Genomic DNA, 19,950 nt, shown 5'->3' on the forward strand with positions numbered 1-19,950 from the left:
ATTTAAAAAAAAATATAAAGAATATAATATAACACACAATACGTCATAATAACAAACTAATACAGTTCAGATAAATTATTGCCCGCCTGCATGTGTCTTATTTGCTTTTTAAAGGAAGCATTGTAATCAAAATTAAATATGTCCACAGATCAAGTATTTCAAAATACTATGATCTGTATAATAAAAATCCAAAAGGCAAGGAAAAGAAACAATAAGTTCTGAACATTTTACTGAAAATTTTACTTTACTGTGATGTATGGTAATTAGGTTGAGTAGTTAATTGATAGATGGCGGTAGAGAAAAAGCCTACGAGATGGCCCGCCAGATAACGCTAGTGTATAGCAGGTACTTGCGAAAGATATAATCGGAAGAGCAAGTGTCTAGAGGCTCAGAGTCTTCTCAGAGTAGATAGTTGATTTATGGCTCAGAGATTTACCTACCCTCGGGTAATGATCATTTCTTGCTAGGCAGACAGGTTATTGTTACGTAAATAAACACATTTATATTAACCCATTGGCCTCCGAATTGTTTAGCTAAAAAATTGTCCTTCACATCCGAATTAATTTTGTACCAAAGTTTTAAATCTGCAGTGGTGTATTAAATCTTACATAACTTTTAAACTAAAAATGCAAAAAACAATATTTTTTAATTTACTTGTGCATTGAATTAAGGTTTGTAAAAAATATATGCAGTTTTTAAAACAATAATAATAATATGATTAAACGAGGATATAAAAATATTTTTTTTATAAAAACCATTTTTTTTTTATTTTTTTTTATAATTGGATTAAGAAAAGTTTTACATTTATCATACTTATTACCATAATATATATTTTTTCAATTGGGGCTGATTTTAGCCGCCCACTACGCGTTTTACGAACAAGCTTCTCAATTCCCGAACCACACGCCATTTTGAAAAAATTCAATGACGCTGAAATATAACAAAATTTCAATCGTAAATATCAGGAAAAAACTGTACCAACGGAGTCCTGCCAATTACTACAAAATGAATGCTTAATTATCTACGGAGCGATTGGCATTTAAAATTTTAAAAACAGATGTCAATAATGTATCCCTTTTTCGTTTTAAATCCGACCATCAGACCCGCCGGGACGGCGTCGTTTGATTTTAAGACACATCGCCCTACACACGCCGGGACGGCGTCGTTTGAGGCCAATGGGTTGAGAACCTTTTACCGTTTTAAAGCGTTCCCAACACTCGAAGTCGGCTTGAGTAAAGGCAGATATAACAGATAATTTAGTTTTTCCATATTCGGGCTGCATCCTTTTAATTGATGTAGTCCTTTTGTGCAAAGAGTCAAAGCAGAGTACACAAAACAAGATAAAGTTTTCTTCTTCTTTTTTTATAGTTTTTCACCGTTAGAGTGTTCTAGCCAGTAGCAGTTTAAGAGAAATACAGTAGGTAAGTATCTACTTACTCCGTGGTCGAGCGGGATCCTACATATCTTAGAACACAGTAAAACCATTGAAAGTAGGTAGGAAACTATAGAATCATTTATTAGTTGAAAATCTACACGCTTTTGTATGATCCATAGTTATTGTTATTTTTATCAGAACACATGACTTTTTTGATACATTTTTGCAAAATGAGAACTCTGGAATTATGAATTCAGTAATTATGTTACGGTTTTGATGAAATCCACAACCTTCAAACACACTTTCTGTTAAATATTAATCTAAATTTCCCGCCTTCTTTCAAAAAATTATACCTCTGAATTTTAATATGGACACACATAACTTGCTTATAGTACTAGAGAGCCATTGAATTCACCTGTTTTATACTATTCATCCCATTTATTGGAATCATAAAAAAATATAAAAAAATCTTTCTATTTATAAAGTGTGAATTGAGAGATTTATTTACCATATGTGTGAGGTGATAATTGTACTAACGGCTCAGATATCAGAATATAATGTTTATGATTAATTATTATGCCTGTTACATTCCCATTGGTAGTGTATGGCAAGCGATATGCTGAAATAGGCCAATCTATGATGCGAATAGCGTAATGTGTCTCCACCCTTATGGTCTTCCACTACTCACCGATGCTAAAGGTATTTTCCACAATAGGACGGAGGAATTATACTTTTCACAAGAATAAAACAAATTTGTATAATAATTTTTAATTATTTATTTCATCGCTTTAAATATACAAACCAAATACTACAAACTAGATTTTTTTATGTCATATTTTACCCGTTATTTTTATTTTTACATTGTTTTAGTCTGTGTTTTGTTTATATATTTAAATATAAAAATCTCCATAGGAGCTTGTATTAGATACACAATTATTCTTTTAATTTGCAGTCGTTAAAAGTACTCATTGAAACATATTATCTTTGCATAGGATAATCTAGCGTGATTTTCATTTACAATTTCAATCACTAACCATACAGACCATGGTTTTCTTATACCATGTTTTATTATTTAAATTAAATATAATTCAATTCAAATTAGGTGAGCTGACCTTCCATTTGTAGGTAGTTTAAGTATGTAATATATAGAATAATAATAAATTGATCAATGTTTTCTCACACCTAATTGAGCTTATTTTCATTCAAACTAAAACACCAACATATTATAATATATATATTGAGCATCACTCATCCAAAACAGCAATATTTAATTTTGGTCAAGTGTTCCGTACACGTAATATTAAATATTTTGGGTGAAAATTATTTATGAATGATTATGAAAACCACAAAAAGATTAACACAGAAAAAACATTTAAAAATTGTTTTCAATTACATCGAGATATTATTTCTTCTGTCTTTTTAGGTTTTCGTGAAATGCAATGCTTTGTGTGAAACGCATTGCAAAAAAGGTTTTGCAATTTCCACAAGAGACATTTTCGTAATTTTATTGAAACAACGAAAGTTATGCGATAAGATACGATTTTAGGAAAGAAAATTTATAAAATAAATATAATGAAAAAAAAATCACTTTGAATACACCACTATTTAATTTAATGAAAATAAATCACTTTGAAGACAAAAATTTTTTCTTCAAAAAAATATTTAATTAAATTTAAAATGACGCCACAAAGTGAATTTGCGATTATTGAAGAAATAAATAAACTTATCATGATTTATGTAATTCTTTAAAATTAATTCCAACAGTTAGTTAATTATCACACAGAATGTATCAATAAACTATATATAAATAAATGAACATTTCTAACATAAATAACTTATTTTTAAAATAATTATGATTTATTAAAAGCTCTTCTGAATTTATTTTACTTGGTTCTTCGCTCTTTAAAAAATATATTATTATAATATATTATTATGGACTCTGTTATTGTTTTATCGTGAGATTGAATGATTAAGAGTACATAATTATGATTGTTTGTTTTCAAATTGACTGGAATAGTATTTAGTTGATGATTATGAAGCCATAGAAAAATGGGTACAATTGTTCAACTGATGGGATTTAAAATTGTAATTAATCACTGAGAGAACAAGAGACTGGGATGATTTTATTTTACATAATATTACGGTGTTACTTTCCTACTTTCCACAGAATAAGAAAAATATACTTTTATGCATAAAGAGGTTCATTTTCAATTCCTGGAACACGCCAACAGAGACCAGTTTGTTTTTAATTAAGTTATGTTAGTAATACATATTTGTTTCAAATAATGTTTAAATCTTAATAAAATTCCACTTTGTGGACAAATCAATAACTTATCAAATATTTAGGTTGTTTAATCCCTGGCATGGGCATTTTTATGTTTCATTATTTATTTTAATTTTAAAATTTCATTTAAAATAATGAATTATATTCATTATGATTTGTGTTTTTTTATGCGACAATAATAGTAAAAAAGTTATCATCGGTTTAAAATATAATTATTTAACTTGTTATTTTGAATTTGTGTTAGAATTTATCTACCTAAACTAAATGATTTTCTATTCCTTAAACCTAGACAATGGGTAAAATAAATAATCTGAAAGCTTTCTAAACACAACTTAATCAGAACAAATAATGTAACCTCTGCGATATTCATTCCCATTTCCTGCATTTATCTCATCCTGATATAATATATTTTATATAAACCTACTATTTCGATTGTGTTTTACTTACCTAATTACAAATCAGTTTTCATAATGGTCGCCTCATTAAAACATACAACCAAACACTAGAACGAACTTCTTGGAAACAATGAGAATTTATTTAAAAACCACAATATGATCTGAAATAACGTGGCTTCCCATAGATACTTTAATAATATACTGTAGCTTAGAAGTACGAGAGTAATAAATATTGATTATTTGTTAAGTAGTAGTAGTTATAGCATAAAATTCTATATAATTAGACAATTAGAATAAAAATGGAGATGCATCAGCAACCTTATAGAGTAAGAATGATATAATTTACAGAGAAGAGAGCATGCAATAAAATTGTTTCATGAAATCAATAATGCTTTTATCAGGAAGGATACTACATACGAGTATATCAAATAAACTCCAACTCCAAAAGTAGAATGCAGAAGATGTTATTTGGAAAACTTATTTTAAGTCACCAAGATCAGGTGATCAAGATGATAAAAATTAATACTGACGCACCCACTATTGATAGGTTATAACAATGAACCTTGAATTAGAAAAAATTGAATCATTTGAATCAATGATGGGTTTACAAATAATACAATCATCTACAATACAATGAAATTTAGGAAGTCAGTTACCTACTTCATGGAATAGGTTCCGGTGGATTTTTTTCCTTTGGATCGCAATGCAGATTCGTAATTTCACTATTTCCTTTATTATTTTTAAATACATAGATAGATAGGGGTGCCTAAGTACAAGGTAATCTTAAAAAATAATGTTAATTAACTCTTTCATCAAAGGGTTGACACTACTCACTTGCCATGAACTTCCCCATCTCTTCAGCATTTGGCACGAAAAGATTTATCTGCAACAAGAAACATTATCTACCAAACTAACTTTACTGCATGGCTATAATGGAAGAAAAGCAAATGGCTGATGAAATTGCTTGCGAAATGGATTTCCTGGACGACAAATCGACTACTCAGTATTGTCTTCACTTAACCTGCATTTTCCGACTCAAATGGTCTATAACTAAATGATATCGAAAATTGAATGTGACACTCTAATTATTATCTAAAGCAACATACAACAAAATTAATTGTTTTAAGTTTAACAAATATCATTAATAGTTACTCTTAGAAAGAAAACACGACTAACGGTTCGATGTTAATAAAGTATGTAACACAAGACGCTCTAACCGGGAGATTTCTAGAAAGATTATGCCTAGTGATGGGTCATCTACACGTGCTGGTGATCGATGATGTATTGCGTTCTTAAAGTGAAATGACATGCAAGATGAAAGACTACCTAAATATAAAACAAATTCACTAAAACTCGCCTTTACCGGACTTCTAGGTAAGTCCCGATTTCTTAGTTTCACGACCCACGTCTTAATGCTTTTTGATTTTCCTCTATCCCCCTCTCCTTTAAAGACACGTTCAGAAGTTGAAGATTGGAAATTGAAGCTAGTTCTAATTAATGAAATTACGAGTAGTATGTATTATAGATATACGACTACGGTTATCTTAGAAAAGATGTTTAATAATGACAATTTACAGCCAATTATTCTAGTTAAATCGTAATTAATCCAATTTAGGCGAAATCGCCTTACATTGTGTATGGTTTATGATGTTAACAGCTACCAAAAATAAACTGAATTTGCAATCTCAAAGTAATCAATTGGCAAAAACAAAATCACTCGACATAAAACTGTAATAATAAAAATAAATAAAAAACATTTAACACTCAGAACAAATTAACAAAGAAATGTATATCTTTGTTTTTAAAGTTTACTGAATGAAAACTCAGTTTATTTTGTGCCTTACAACACATACTTTATTTTTTAATTTTAAAACGCTTTTAAACAATAACAATTGAACAAGATTAATTTATATTTATTTTAGGAAAATCTAGACACAATATGTTTTTTTTCAATATTTGGTTACACAATCACTAATAAATTATTACTTTCCTGAACCGTGCAACTATCAATAATCGAATAAGTATAATATGAATCCTGTAAGCACGCTCAACGTCATTTCTAATTTAATTCATTGCATCAAATTAATCCAAGAACTCTCTTCTGAGATTGTTACTAAACATTACATTCTATTATAACATCTACATTTATAAAAAAATACGTTTACCTGAAACGTGTATAAAGATACTCCTCTTGATATCTAGGATTTATTTGTGTTGATTATTTTTATTCAAATCGTCAATAATAAAAAGGTGTGTTCTTGTATTATGCATTTGTATCAATGATCAAATTGTAATTTTACTGTATTTCAAGTCTGTAAAATTCCAGTGTGAATAAAATAATAGCATAAGGTTATATATTATAAGCGATGCAATGTAAAATAATTCCCTGAGATTAAACAATCGAAATAGAATATTTATTTCAATTCCAGCATTCAACGTATATTGGTTCTCAAATAATTTATTTAGAAGTTTAGCGAGTTACGTGTTTTTTGTTATCTTACAAAAGTTATTATTATGTATATCTTCCGTGAAAAGTATTAAAGTGAGTGCAACAGAATTAACATTTCAATTATCTTTATAATTAATTACGAATATAGTGTTTCAAATAAAATAAATGAAAATAAAATTAAACGAGTTTTTTTTAAATTTGTATCTACGCAGTTGTATTATTTAATTAATTTAATGTGACTATGAGCGTGCTTTGGAAGCACAAATACCCCTGCTTCACAAAAAGCGTCCCCAATCAGGGCCGTAATCGTGAAAACACATTACAAAATCGAGTACCAGAGCTTTCCACACATAAAACGAAACGAAATAATAATTCCATCACTTCACTTCGCGCCGGTCACTGGTTGATTCAGATCTATATTATATTAGATATTATACGTAAGTATTGTATTATCAGAAAATAAAGCAACCTTTTCAGATCAATGTCGGGCCTTTAATTGATGAGGCTACCAAATCACTATTCACTTAATTAAATATCACTTCCTAACGTCAAATCCTTTCCTTTCCACTCATCCAACATTCTTAGTCAGTTTGTCGTACCAAACAATTTACATTAAAGGGGCGTGCGTTTAATACTAAATTTATCTTTAAAACGTTGAAATAATGTTTATCCCCAAACTTTTGGAATCAGACCAAACTTTTTTTTATATATTCACATGATTATCCTATGACTAGTGTAACCATGTGAATGATTTATTATTGAACGGTGATGTGTGGAGCGGAGAGTAACACAGCAGCTGTCGCGATGATTGTGAACAGCGTGAAGACGATTAAACAGAACCTGAAACCAAGCATTGATTGGAGGTCAGTATTCTGTGCATCCAGGAGTACTCGTACCTTATAACACACACATTCATTGTTTATTATTGGACGATGATGTGTGGCGCGGAGAGGAGCACAGCTACCGTTGTGATGATCGTAAACAGCGTGAAGATGATTAAACAGAACCTGAAATCAAGCATTTGATAACATTATTATTTCGGCGCGACCACATCTACAGCAAGCAAGCAAGCATGTCAGTGGTGAGTGGACTGAACTTACTAAACATATTCATCAACCTACACTTTGATTCCGCACTTATTTGCTTCCAATTCTATTTACTTTTCATTTGACCCTACAATCACATGTTGGATTAAATTTATTCCTACACACACAACACCACATTATGTAAATGCTTTTTTAATTGTGAACATCGCAAAAGAGTTACAATTTCTAATTGTGAACATCGCAAAAGAGTTTCAATTTATAATTGTGAACATCGCACAAGAGTTACAATTTCTAATTGTGAACATCGCACAAGAGTTACAATTTCTCCCAACCGTCTGGAGCCAGTGAGACTACAGCACCACCAATTAAAGTGAGGCTGAAGATAGTGCGGAGGAGAAGGAGATGGGAAAGAGGAAGGTAGGAAAGTACCTAGCTATTCAGACCTAGTCACCAAATACGGCCAGAGCCATTTCAAGCAACGTTTCGATTCTGAATGGTGTTCTTACCCCAGGGCGATAATGAGGTATCCTCCACCCTATAACGTGCCGAAAATATACTATATATTATTTCAAATGAGTGAATTGTGAAATAACACAAATTAATCGAATGCCGGGATTTGAACCCGCGACCTCCGGCTTGCTAGTCGAGAGACTTCCTCGTAGGTCGTCAAATCGAAGTATTAATGGTAAGAAGCTTTTTGTACCTTATCCAATAGTAAAAAGTAAACATTAAAGTTGTACTAATAGAGACGTATGTTTACGTATATTTGAAAATGCTAGACACCATGTAAACATTTTTGATCCCGAGATTGAAAGGATGATTTGAATTTTAATATATATATTTTTATTGTTGGTAGGTAGGTTCTCTTTATAACAAACATAATTAATAACACATAATATGTTAAGACAATTTTACACATTTTATAAAAATAATATGATAATATAATATAAAGCCTGAAATACATGAGTAAAAACAACAACGATAATAAAAAAAATATTGCAAAAATAAAACAGAATGTGAAAGGGTGTACGGTCCGATATAAAATTTCATATCCGTAGGGGACCCATTTCCATGTCTCCATAAGGAGACTTCCCTCCCAGTCCTGGCAAGTACTTCTAGTAGTGGGTAAATGGTATTGAATCTGCACCAAGAGACTCCGGAGTAAAACAATTTACCACTGATATTCACGGCTCCCGCCTCTGCCATTCCCGGCTGAATATTCATCCCTGATGGAAATGAAATTCCTCGAACTAGGAAGCGGACGAAACCTCAACTTCGTGAACATTTTCCACACGTTTTCGGTATGGCGGTTACTCCTAGAGCAAACTATCATTTTTTTCTTCACGGGTATTACTACACTCGTAAATATATTGGACTTATATTTTTACATTCACAAAAGCTTATTAAAATAATTGGAAATATGTGAGATAGTGGAGTTCTTAACTTGACTACTATAGTATTAGAGTAAGAAGGCAATATAAAATGCTTTATATATACAGTATTGCATACTAACTAATTCTCTTTCTCTACCCAGATCTCCACCATTACAGACGTAAGTTTTCTATTTTCAATTGTTGCTACTATCGTGGGTTCAATAAACTTGGTAATCTACACTCTCAATTATCTAAATAATATTTTTCTCTTCCTAATTTTTATAAATTTCAAACGCCATCATTATTACGTAATCTCAAAAATAATATTTTTTTGATGTTTCTGCTCTTTTCTGGGAAAAATGATTAGACTATCTAAATTTCTGTTTTCACTCTATTTTTTATTGTACTTTTTCATTTGTTTTATATAATTTTGTAATTAAAAATTTTGTTAATTAAAGTGAAGACGTTTCACTAATAAAACGTTCGTAAATATTAAATAATAAGTTTCTCACTTTTTAAATTTTTTGTTGGAGTGCGTTTATTATCATTGAAAAGTTTCTTAGTAATTTATTTTTATTAAAATAATCAGTAAATTTTACTAAGCAGTTATATATTCAGCAAGAGAGTAGTTTTTAATTAAATTGAAAGATTTCATTGGAAATTTTTAACCTTCTTGAGTAAATATTATTAAATGAAACATTGAAAAATATTCTCTCAAAAAATAATGAGATTTGTCTGTTTAAATAAATACTAGAATAAAGCAGAGACGCTTCTGAATTCCGATTACATGGGCAAAATGAAATGGATAAAATTGAAATGAATATTACAAATAAAAGCTATGATAAGAATTAATGAAGAATTAAAAAAGATAAGAATTAATGAAGAAGAAAGAAGAGATATTTCCGGTAAAAAGCTTTTCATTGACAAATTTGAAAGGATCAATAAATTATTTGTTTGAAACAGAAAAGGATGAACGATTCAGCAAAAGAAAATTTTGAAGTGCTTACATTTTTTTAAATTTAACAAATGTTCTCTGATAACATTTGTTGAATGTTATCAGAGAACTAGAAGATAATTCACTGCTTCGCAAAAGTTTAAACATTCAGAAGCTCCTAAGCTTATTACAAACACAACGTTGAAAACGGAAAAAAATTACGACGATCTATAAAATAAAAGAGAAAATCTGTACAAATTTCATTATGTCAAAGAGTTCACCGTACGAGAGTTTTTATTAAAACAGCCATAGATGTGTTCTTCAGCACACCAATTTTCTGCATTAAGTAAGGTCAATCATAAATTCAAGCGTTTTGTTAGGCCTACATAAACAAATTATGCAGATAAATCAAACATATAAAAAGTATAAGGTTTTTATGAGCACATAAACAATAAAAAAGAACTCTACGAATAAACACAAAACAAGTATGATAAGCATTTTCAGGGCCCACTTGTCCTACAACAGTATCATAAACCAGCGGTCAACAATGTTTTTGAAAGTGAAGAGCTTAATATTTTACCGTTCGCATAAATATGGTCCCAAGCGAAAGCTCTGACAAATATAGCCCATTCATAAACCAACGTATTATGTAGATATCTAGAACCTTCGTTAGAAATTATGATAGCCCTAATATAATTTTAATAACGTGGACAAAATTGTAGACTTTTTTACGGTGTGTAATTTATAATGGACATCGTTACGTTTATGTGGGTTTATAGTACTACGCAATGTGACTATTGCATTATCTTGTCAGTACAAAATAATTCGGGGTACTAAAAAGATCGTAAGACTAGAAAAGATTCACGGAACGGAAGCTAGTCAATGCTTAGCTACAAAGAGTAACCAACAAAACGGCTCTTTACAGGACCAGAGAGTAGGATATAGTTAATTTAAAAGGCTTTCAGAAGCAGATTAAATAACTAGTAGTAGTGGGTGAGAATTTGCATTTACTTCATTGAACAAGTCTGCTTGAAAATGAAAGCAAAATGAAAATCTGTATTCTACAAAAAGAGTAAAATTCAGATGCAGCTTTTATGCCTGAGTGATTATAACGAAGAACGTTGTAATTAATATGTGCTTACAACAAATAATTTTCTGTATGAATATTATCACCGTTATCTGAATAATAATGCGAAAATAGAGCTTTAAATTAATTGTCGTCCTTTAAGGTCCTGCCCACAGAATAAAACCCCTTTTCCCACGGCCTGTTTTTAAAATGACTAAATAATGCATGAATCGATTTGAATCTATCTCCCATTAAACGGGTTAGAGTAAGTTATTACCGGGATATTTTGAACGGGGTTACAAATGATATCGATCAGCGATTGTGCGATCAAAAACCTGCTATTCCTTTCGCTTTCTCTGCTCTTTTTGAGAAAAACACACAAATTCACCCAAAACATGCGTTAGAATAACCAGTGGAATAATTGAAAACCTGGAAAATGCAAACTACATTTATTGGATAAAATTTAACGAATGTGTTATAAAAATATTTGAGTTAACAGTATAACTTAGTGCACAGTGGATGAAGATTCAGATTGTTTTCACTTGGTTTTATCGGAATCTTTTGAAATATATATAGATTTTTTTTTATCCGGTTCAATTGATTACGATTCTATTTTTATCAATAAAGTGACTTCAATTAGATAGCAAATTTTTCACTTGCAAAAGGAGTGAATAGATAATGTTGGTTTTTACCTCGGTCCTTTTTTCAAATAATATTATTTTCCAAGTGGAAAACCCTTTAACTTTTCATACTTGCCTAGTAAAAAACTAATAATTTGACCAGATTTTGAATAAATTAACAGTATTTCATATCTGTGTGTTCTGTTTGGTGACATTTCTGTTTTGTCATTGCACCATTGGTTAAAAGTTCTCACCTATCGACGACCATGGCGGCAAACTTCCAGTCGCTGATGAGCTCGGCTTCCTCATCCGCCTTGCGCATGCGCCCCGTGATGAACTGCAGCTCACGGAGAATGCAGTGCAGCTCCCGGTGCGCGGTGGAAAGCGGCAGCGCGTTGCTCTGATCCTCCACAGTGGCTGGCCGAATGAACGAACGACGGAACTCGGCCCTGCTTTGGGGGAAGCAACCGTTGAAAATGGGACGCATTGGACATAGACATGGAAATACAAAAATCTAATATTAGCTTACAGTAAGAAAGAAATTAAGAATAAAATGACAATTGTATTTAATTTTTGTGTTGATGAATAAAAGATCTGTAAAACAATACATGTCAATTTTCGTATGTCATTGGTGACGTCACTCCGGCTGTTTAAACAAATAGACAGCTGTTTTACAACCTACAGCGTTGCCTCTACGTAATAATGACGTGGTAGCAGTTGCGTGCATTTCTCTATAATCAAAGGTAGAACACTACCACTAATAAAATTACCGTTTTCTTTAAATTTACGGAAAAATATCTTTTCAGAAATTTGTCATATTTTGTTTATTATCCTTTGATTTATTAAAACGGTTCGTTTCATCTGGAATAGCATAGCTTTTTAGCCTTTAAACACTGCACGCCACTGTACACACATATTCGACCAATTTAGGAATTCGAGTTTTTAGATGAAAAAAAATATAAACATTTTTTGCACGATTATTTTTTCCGTCTTGCAACAGCAAAACAAATAATTGGAAAAGAAACTGAGATGTATTTCTGTATTACGTTTGTAACGTGGTAAGTATTTATTATTCCCACGAATACATTATGTATTAAATGTACTTATATATACTAGCAGATAAAAACTCGCCGCGCGGTTTGAAAACTTCATGGCAAACATCAGATGGCGCCACTTCCGTTTACAACAATCCTAAAACCGTACAGTAAATAAAATAATAATACATTATATCAGATTATATTATCGTATTTTATAAAATTTCGACTTGTATTATGTTTGTAAAAGTCCTAAGGGCATTCAATAAATTACGAAATAAATTATCAGAAGCAGAAAAATAAACTTTTATACTTCGACACATTTTAATTGGTAAAGTTATATTAGTATTATTTTGTAAAAATACCCCCCTTCCTTCCCATCGCTTGTGAAAAAGGCGTTTCTCTTCATTTGAGATTTTAAAAACTTATTTCTTAGCGACAAGCTGCTCAACTAATTCATTATTCAACAAAAATTAAAAAGGACAATTCTTTTCACTTGGATATTAGATCATTTTCGAAAACCAATTTGATCGCGTTCATGGAAAATTTAAAAAATGACATCATTACACCATGTCTACTGACTTATTTCTTAGCATGGATATGGCAAACAATATATAATGCAAGTAGTATTATGATAAGTGGATGGAAATAGTGGTAAACGCAATTCGTTACATTATTTGTACTCGTACATCTAATATTAAGAGCTTAAAATCAGGTTAAATAACTTTAGAAGTAAAACAAAAACAAAGGCTTTCGACAAAGTTAGTCACCCTATCTTAATGAATAAACTGGATAAAATCGGCATACACGGAAATCTGCTTCGTTGGTTAGAATCATATTTATCAAATAGAAGTCAATTAGTTACTGTTAACGGTTTTAACTCTTCCCCAATTAGTCACGTCGGGCGTTCCACAAGGATCACACCTTGGACCTTTGCTTTTCTTAATCTTCATTAACGACCTTACATGTAAACTCCACTGTAATTTTTCTCTATACGCTGACGACCTCAAGATATATAAAGCAATTAAATCTATGGAAGATTGTGAACTCTTACAACAAGACCTTAACACATTATCTGCCTGGTGTATTGACAATGAAATGGAATTGAATATAGCTAAGTGCAAAGTTATAAATTTCACCAAGAACACCAACAAAACTCTATACTCATATAGCATATGTGGTCACAATCTGGAAACAGTTGAATCGATCAAAGATTTAGGAATTATATTCGACAACAAACTAACGTTCAACCAACACATAGAATAAATTGTAAATAAATCAAATAAAGTACTAGGTTTTATTGTAAGATCAACTAAACTGTTCAAGAACTCTAATAGCCTAATAATTCTATTCAATTCGTTAATCCGTAGTGTTCTTGAGTACGGGTCAACAGTCTGGAATCCACATTACATTACACAGGTATCCAGACTTGAATCTGTCCAAAGAAAATTTACACGGATTTTGTCCTATCGATCAGGTGTCTACCATCTTCTAAATGGGTATGAACAAAGACTTACATATTTCAAACTAGAGAGTTTAGTTAAAAGATGAAATATAAATGACCTCTTAATGCTTTACAAAATTGTGAATAATCGTGTAAATAGTAACTTAGTCAATCAAATCAATTTTTACGCCAGGCCCAAATATACCAGAAATATGAACATATTTTGGACCGAAATCTTTGCCAATAACACTGGATATTTTAATCCTATGTCTAGAATGTCTCGATCATACAATGATCTTGCTAAAACACATACTGTCGTAGATATTTTTTCAAATAATATAACTTGTTTCAAGAAATATCTCCACGATTTCTGTAATAAATAAAAAAAAAATAAAAACTAAAAAGAAAAATAAATAAATAAAAAAAAATTGTTTAGTGGCTTAGAATTTTTTTTAATATGTACTCTTTAAATTTTTCTCCTTATTATGTGCTTCAATTTTTGTAATTAAGTTTTAAGTTTTGTATATAAATACTGTCATTGTTTTACATGTTTGATTATGTGAATGTGCAAATGTGATTGCTGCAGACACATTAGTCTAGGGATATTTATAATTGTATTTTCTTTATTTTGTAATCCATAATCAATGTTTTTATAAATATCCTGTTTGTGTCTCGAATAAATAAAAAAAAAAAAAAAAAAAAAAACAATTTTGCACATTAAAATAATAATTTAACTACAATCTTCAAACTAAAATGTTAAATAAAGCGATGATTCAAATTAACGGTGAGTCATTTATGAATGAGCCGCAAAATTGATGAGCCGTATTAATATATTTTATTATATATAAGAACATATTATAAACATTACTGTCACCTCATTTTTTTGTTTCAAATGTTTCTTCTCATATTGGTTTCATAGAGGTGTGCATTAACATTACTCCGTGGTTAACGTCTTGATTTGAATATAAAGCGCGTTGCTTTCTATCTCTAACACCTTTTAATGCATTGCTCACAATGACAGTAAGGGAGACACAGTGATTTATATGAGCTGTCTCAAAAGCTGTCAAATTAGTCTAAGGAGTTAATTTGTCCATATCCAGCCACGGCTTCTTCTAAGAGATTTAATAAATCATTCGACTATTTCTTTCAAAGTTTCAGCCGGAACACACTTATTTTATTAATTACAACGAACATCTCCGATCTCGGTGGCAGAACGGACCAAAGAAACGAAAAACGGGAAGTCGGTATGCTAATGTGAATTTAACTTCTGGCCCGTTGTTTATCTTAGTTAGCAGTTGTTGGTCTCACCAAAGTGCCTGGCGCCGAATTGAAATGTTAAAATTTCAACGAATTTTAGACAGGAAGTTCGCTATTTACATTTGGCTGCATTACCCGCTGGCGGTACTATGAACATCAATTCATTTTTTATCGCAAAAACTTTGTTGGGTTCAAAACAGTAAATGTTTTCAGTGAGGTTTATTTATTAGACGATTGCTAAAGGCGTTTACAACATATACAAACAAGATGAGCGTGAGCAAAGATAATATATTATTTTTTCTTCTACTTTCGCTGCTTTTTCCTATCGGAAGTCGGCTACTATTAAAGTATTGTTATTCTAATAATAACTAGAAAAGAAAATGTGGTAGTTTCTCGCTCCGCATTCCACAGCTAAAGACATTTTAATCATTGAAGACAATATTAACGACTCTTAAACTAAAAATGTGAAATAGTAAAATATTCGTTTGCATCTAGAAATAAAGATAGCAGCCAATAAATCTATGTGTCAAGAAAATGAAGATAATGTTGGTAGCTCTCAGTCGAAATATAATTCAGTTGAATATGACCAAAGGAGTGAGTTAGGTAGAGCAAAGCCCCGGTAAGGCAGAGGTTCTGAGTTCGGTTCCTAGATATGACCGAATCTTTTTCTAATTTTTCTTTTTCCAATTTTTCGTTTGAGAATCGTTCATATTATCTTCAATGATTAAAGGTATAATTTGAGGTTTTCTCATTAAGTTATTCCAAAAATAAAATAAAATTGAAAATGAAATTCCAACATATTTTGTTCCAAAAATATAATACATTATTGATAGTTACTACCGCTTCTTAAATTTTAAGAAAGAAACGAGATGTTACCAGTTAACAATAAATATTCACCTGTGTACAATTGCACACACCTTAAAACCCCATATAGACCAATCAATTTTGTTGTGTGTCAACAGATGACGTGATGTTTGATTCAATTTCGTCAGTTACTAATCTGGGGAACACGCGCAGCATGCCTCTTACCTTCTAAAAAAAATTTAATGGCTCGAGTAGGATCGTTTACTAAATGAAAGAAATTCAGTCCTATGATTTTGCAAAAAAAAATAAAAATTTGCCGTGCTATCATTTTATTTATTTGTCATGTTGTCAAGCTGTCATTTAATGTACGCTCACAAGCAACTACGATCGACGGCTCCCTATGAAGACTGAGTAAAGTTGAGTTAATCACCCACGCTACAGACGACTCAACTTGGTTGAGTGGTGGGTTGGTGGTTGGATAGTGGTTGGATACTCGGTTCGATACTCAATTCGGTTGTACTGGCTGTACAACCGAATTGATATAAATATGATTTAAGATTTTCACGGCCAAAAGTATTTTTGTTATTTGTTTTTGGGGTGTTATGCCGTGTTGCGCTAACTCCTTCTTTAGCCAACGTTTCGGACAACATTTCAGTGTCCATCATCAGGGCAGATGTGTTATTTGTAACATTTGTAACACAAATAACACATCTGCCCTGATGATGGACACTGCAATGTTGTCCGAAACGTTGGCTAAAGAAAGAGTTAGCGCAACACGGTATAACACCCCAAAAACAAATAACAAAAAAAGAATTAATATAACGTCCTCTTTTCTCGCATTCAACGCATCTCCACACGGTTCAATTTTACGTTCAACTCTCTCAGATTGATACAACCGCTCAACCAAATTGAGACGTCTGTAGAGCCCATATCGTAAGTAGTTATATTAGAACACACTAAGATGTGACATAACTAATAAAAAAATATCTAACTGGAGAAATATAACTGTGATTTTATTTATACGTAAATAGTTCTGATTTGTACTTTGTTAGTATGTACCTACTTTTTCAAAATTGACATGGAATCATAATTTATGTAACCATTTATAGGGTTTGAGTCTGGGTGTTATAATTTGTTTGCGATGCTGATAAGCGTTTCGAAGATTTTTCCCAGTAAAGTTAATGGAGATCCAGGGTTCTGGATCTGGTGCTCTCTGAATGCTGCACGTGTCACCCAATTATGTCTCCAAACGAGTAGAGGATTTAAAAAATCGCAATGTAATCCGCAGCGCCTTCGTAATGGCACGGAACCAGTGGATATACGCGGTCAGTATGTGCTCGATGATACGTTCTACACATCCCGAACAAATACATCTGCTAAATAAACTTCGTGCAGTAAGAAAAAAAACAAGCGTTTTGGAAAAACACATTGGAAGGATTACAAAATATTAATTACAAAAATTTGAAAAATGTCATGCTGGTTAAGAATAAAAGTGGACAACAATAACTGCATTTCAATGCTTTAGATATCTTTTTTTAAATAAATGTATGAATTTTCTTATGAGTGTGTGGAACAGAGAATACGCCATTAAACATTCTAATTTTGAATTTAGACAATCGATAGTGCTTACCTGTAGTGCAATATTTTTAATTGCATTTGTAGTGGAACTGATGTGTCGTAAATTCAGACTCTCCAATTGATGTATTTATTTATTTATTTAGATGAAACACGAAGCGAAAAAATTGATTCTAGTTTTTTACCTCCAATTTGACCTCCAGAGCTCTGACGTCAAATGAATCCCCAAAACTCCCGAATCCGATCCCGGCGCACTTCTATTCGCGTGAACATTTTCGAAAATACTATACCATGATTTTTCAAGAGTCTGCGCTAGTAATATCCTTTTTATCCACAGTTGGCATAATTTGAATATTTTACGTCTCCTAATATATAAATTGTATGTTGACCTAGAAAATACTCGTAAGAAAACGTTTTTCAAATTTTATTACACTAGAGGTCACTATTTGAATTTTTAGTGTAGCTTACAAATAAATGGTATTTTTTAAAATGTGATTGTGATTAAAGTTCCTCGTGATTTTAGGGTAACATCGATTTACTTTTTTAAAAGCGCGTCTTTGGGGCATGACAAGTTGTGAATCATCTTATAGTGAATTTAATAATCTTATTTAAATTTAATGTTATTAATAAAATAAACATATTCACGACAAATATCACCAAGTTTTCTTACTTAGTACTGTGGTTTGTTTCCCACCGCCAATATGATTAGCAACGTCCCGGAATATTTTGTTGTATAATTTTTTTTGTACTTCGAAATAAAATTTGTTTAGAGCATAAATTGGCGCAACAAAAATATTTATCTCCTACCAATCGCTGATCAAAAGAACCTATCTCTGTCATGTTATAAAAAAATATTTATTTTTCATTACTGATTTTTCATACAAAATTTTGTCACTAAAAACGATAAAAAACTCCACTTAAAACTTTAAAAAATTAAGGTGCATTGAAAATTAATCGATTTTCAAAGTTTTTTATGAGTATTAAAAGCGCCATTAAGCCATTTTCTAATACCTACGTTCTTCCCGCAAACCTGCTTGGAAATTTCTTTTGAAGCCTTCCAATATTAATTAATCATGGGAGCTGTATAACGGTACCTATAACTGTTCCTTTTCGTTATCAAATTGCTGAAAACTTCTCGAAACATTGGCAAGTTTCTAACAATTCCAATAAACGTTGTCTAAAGTTATTTCCCTACCGGCAGGTACGTACGTCATCCATCCATCAAATTATGTGATTAGTATTATTCAGAGATTACTTTAAATCGAAGAACATTTCATTCATATATTACTTCAACAAGGTAATTAAACAATATGATGTCCTTGTAAGTACATTGACATTTCTCCCTCCCCTCCCCACTTCCTACATCCTTACAATAAACCCTCGTTGGAGATACCATTAATCGATTGCTCTGGGAAATCGGTACGTATCTTCTGTATTCAAATTTAAAAAAATGTAAACAATTTCAGTAAATATTATATATTCAGCACATTATTGTTTCAATGTTATATTATACTAGCGGTGGGATAGTTATAGAGTCGGTTTTGTCTCTCGTTGAAACGTATTTCACAATTATCGCTAGTAAGAATGCATGGGGACCGGTTTTGAAAGTTTCCGGTCGTTCGGCTTAAGAGTGTTGAGAGCGTTAGAGGTGAAAGTGGACGTCAGATGTCAAATTAGACCAATTTTTCACTTCCTGTCTCATCCATACATCCATAATTCGATGGCGATCATATTCAGAGAATCCCCATTTTAAAGGTGAATTCTCGACAAATCAATTCTAATTTTGAAAATGGAAATTAACATTGTATGATGTGTAGTCTGAATTATCCATTATTATCCAAAAAACACTTCCAATTTTGAAAATTTCAGTTAAATTAAAGTTATAGAGTTCATTTAACCCGAGTTACAGACAGGCAGAAATCACAACCGAAGTTTTTAAAAGTGCCTGCTGCTTACTTTTTGTACATTCGCAAAAGAGTTCGTATGAGTTATTTATTGTGTATTAAAAAATTAATTCTTTGAAAACTTTTGAAATAAAATATTCAATATAAACACTTCAATTTGTTTTTGACCACTTTAATTTTTATTATACTCAACCGGTTTCGGATGCATCCTTCCTTCATCAGGGGAGTATCAAAACTGTCTTAAAATACACAATACTGATAAATATGTATAAATTTCTAGATGTTGGAGAGGGAGGTGAACAAAGGGGAGGAGTAATTAGAGGATTTCTGGGAATGTCTAGAATATGACCAAAAGATGAATTTATATGATTATTCAATAAACTGGAGTTA

At 31.3% G+C, this 19,950-nt stretch overlaps 1 protein-coding gene across 5 annotated transcripts in view; it reads right to left on the reverse strand.

Moving 5' to 3' along the window:
- Positions 1-2,164: 2,164 nt before the first annotated feature.
- LOC149425017 (neuronal acetylcholine receptor subunit alpha-7-like) overlaps positions 2,165-19,950 on the reverse strand; it is a 402,913-nt gene continuing 385,127 nt past the window's right edge. For 3 of the 5 annotated variants that reach the window (XM_089648467.1, XM_089648485.1, XM_089648469.1), the window contains 2 exons: positions 11,797-11,991; positions 2,165-7,510 (listed from right to left, as the gene is read on the reverse strand). In XM_089648467.1, the coding sequence (XP_089504593.1) occupies positions 7,426-7,510; positions 11,797-11,991 (280 nt within the window). In that variant the 3' untranslated portion in view covers positions 2,165-7,425. The remainder of the gene's footprint in view (positions 7,511-11,796; positions 11,992-19,950) is intronic. The other 2 variants (XM_089648468.1, XM_089648475.1) reach the window with 1 other exon arrangement.

The sequence above is a fragment of the Hesperophylax consimilis genome, chromosome 3 (assembly GCF_061612785.1).
Source record: "Hesperophylax consimilis isolate HC1 chromosome 3, BYU_Hcon_1.0, whole genome shotgun sequence".
Lineage (NCBI taxonomy): Eukaryota > Metazoa > Arthropoda > Insecta > Trichoptera > Limnephilidae > Hesperophylax > Hesperophylax consimilis.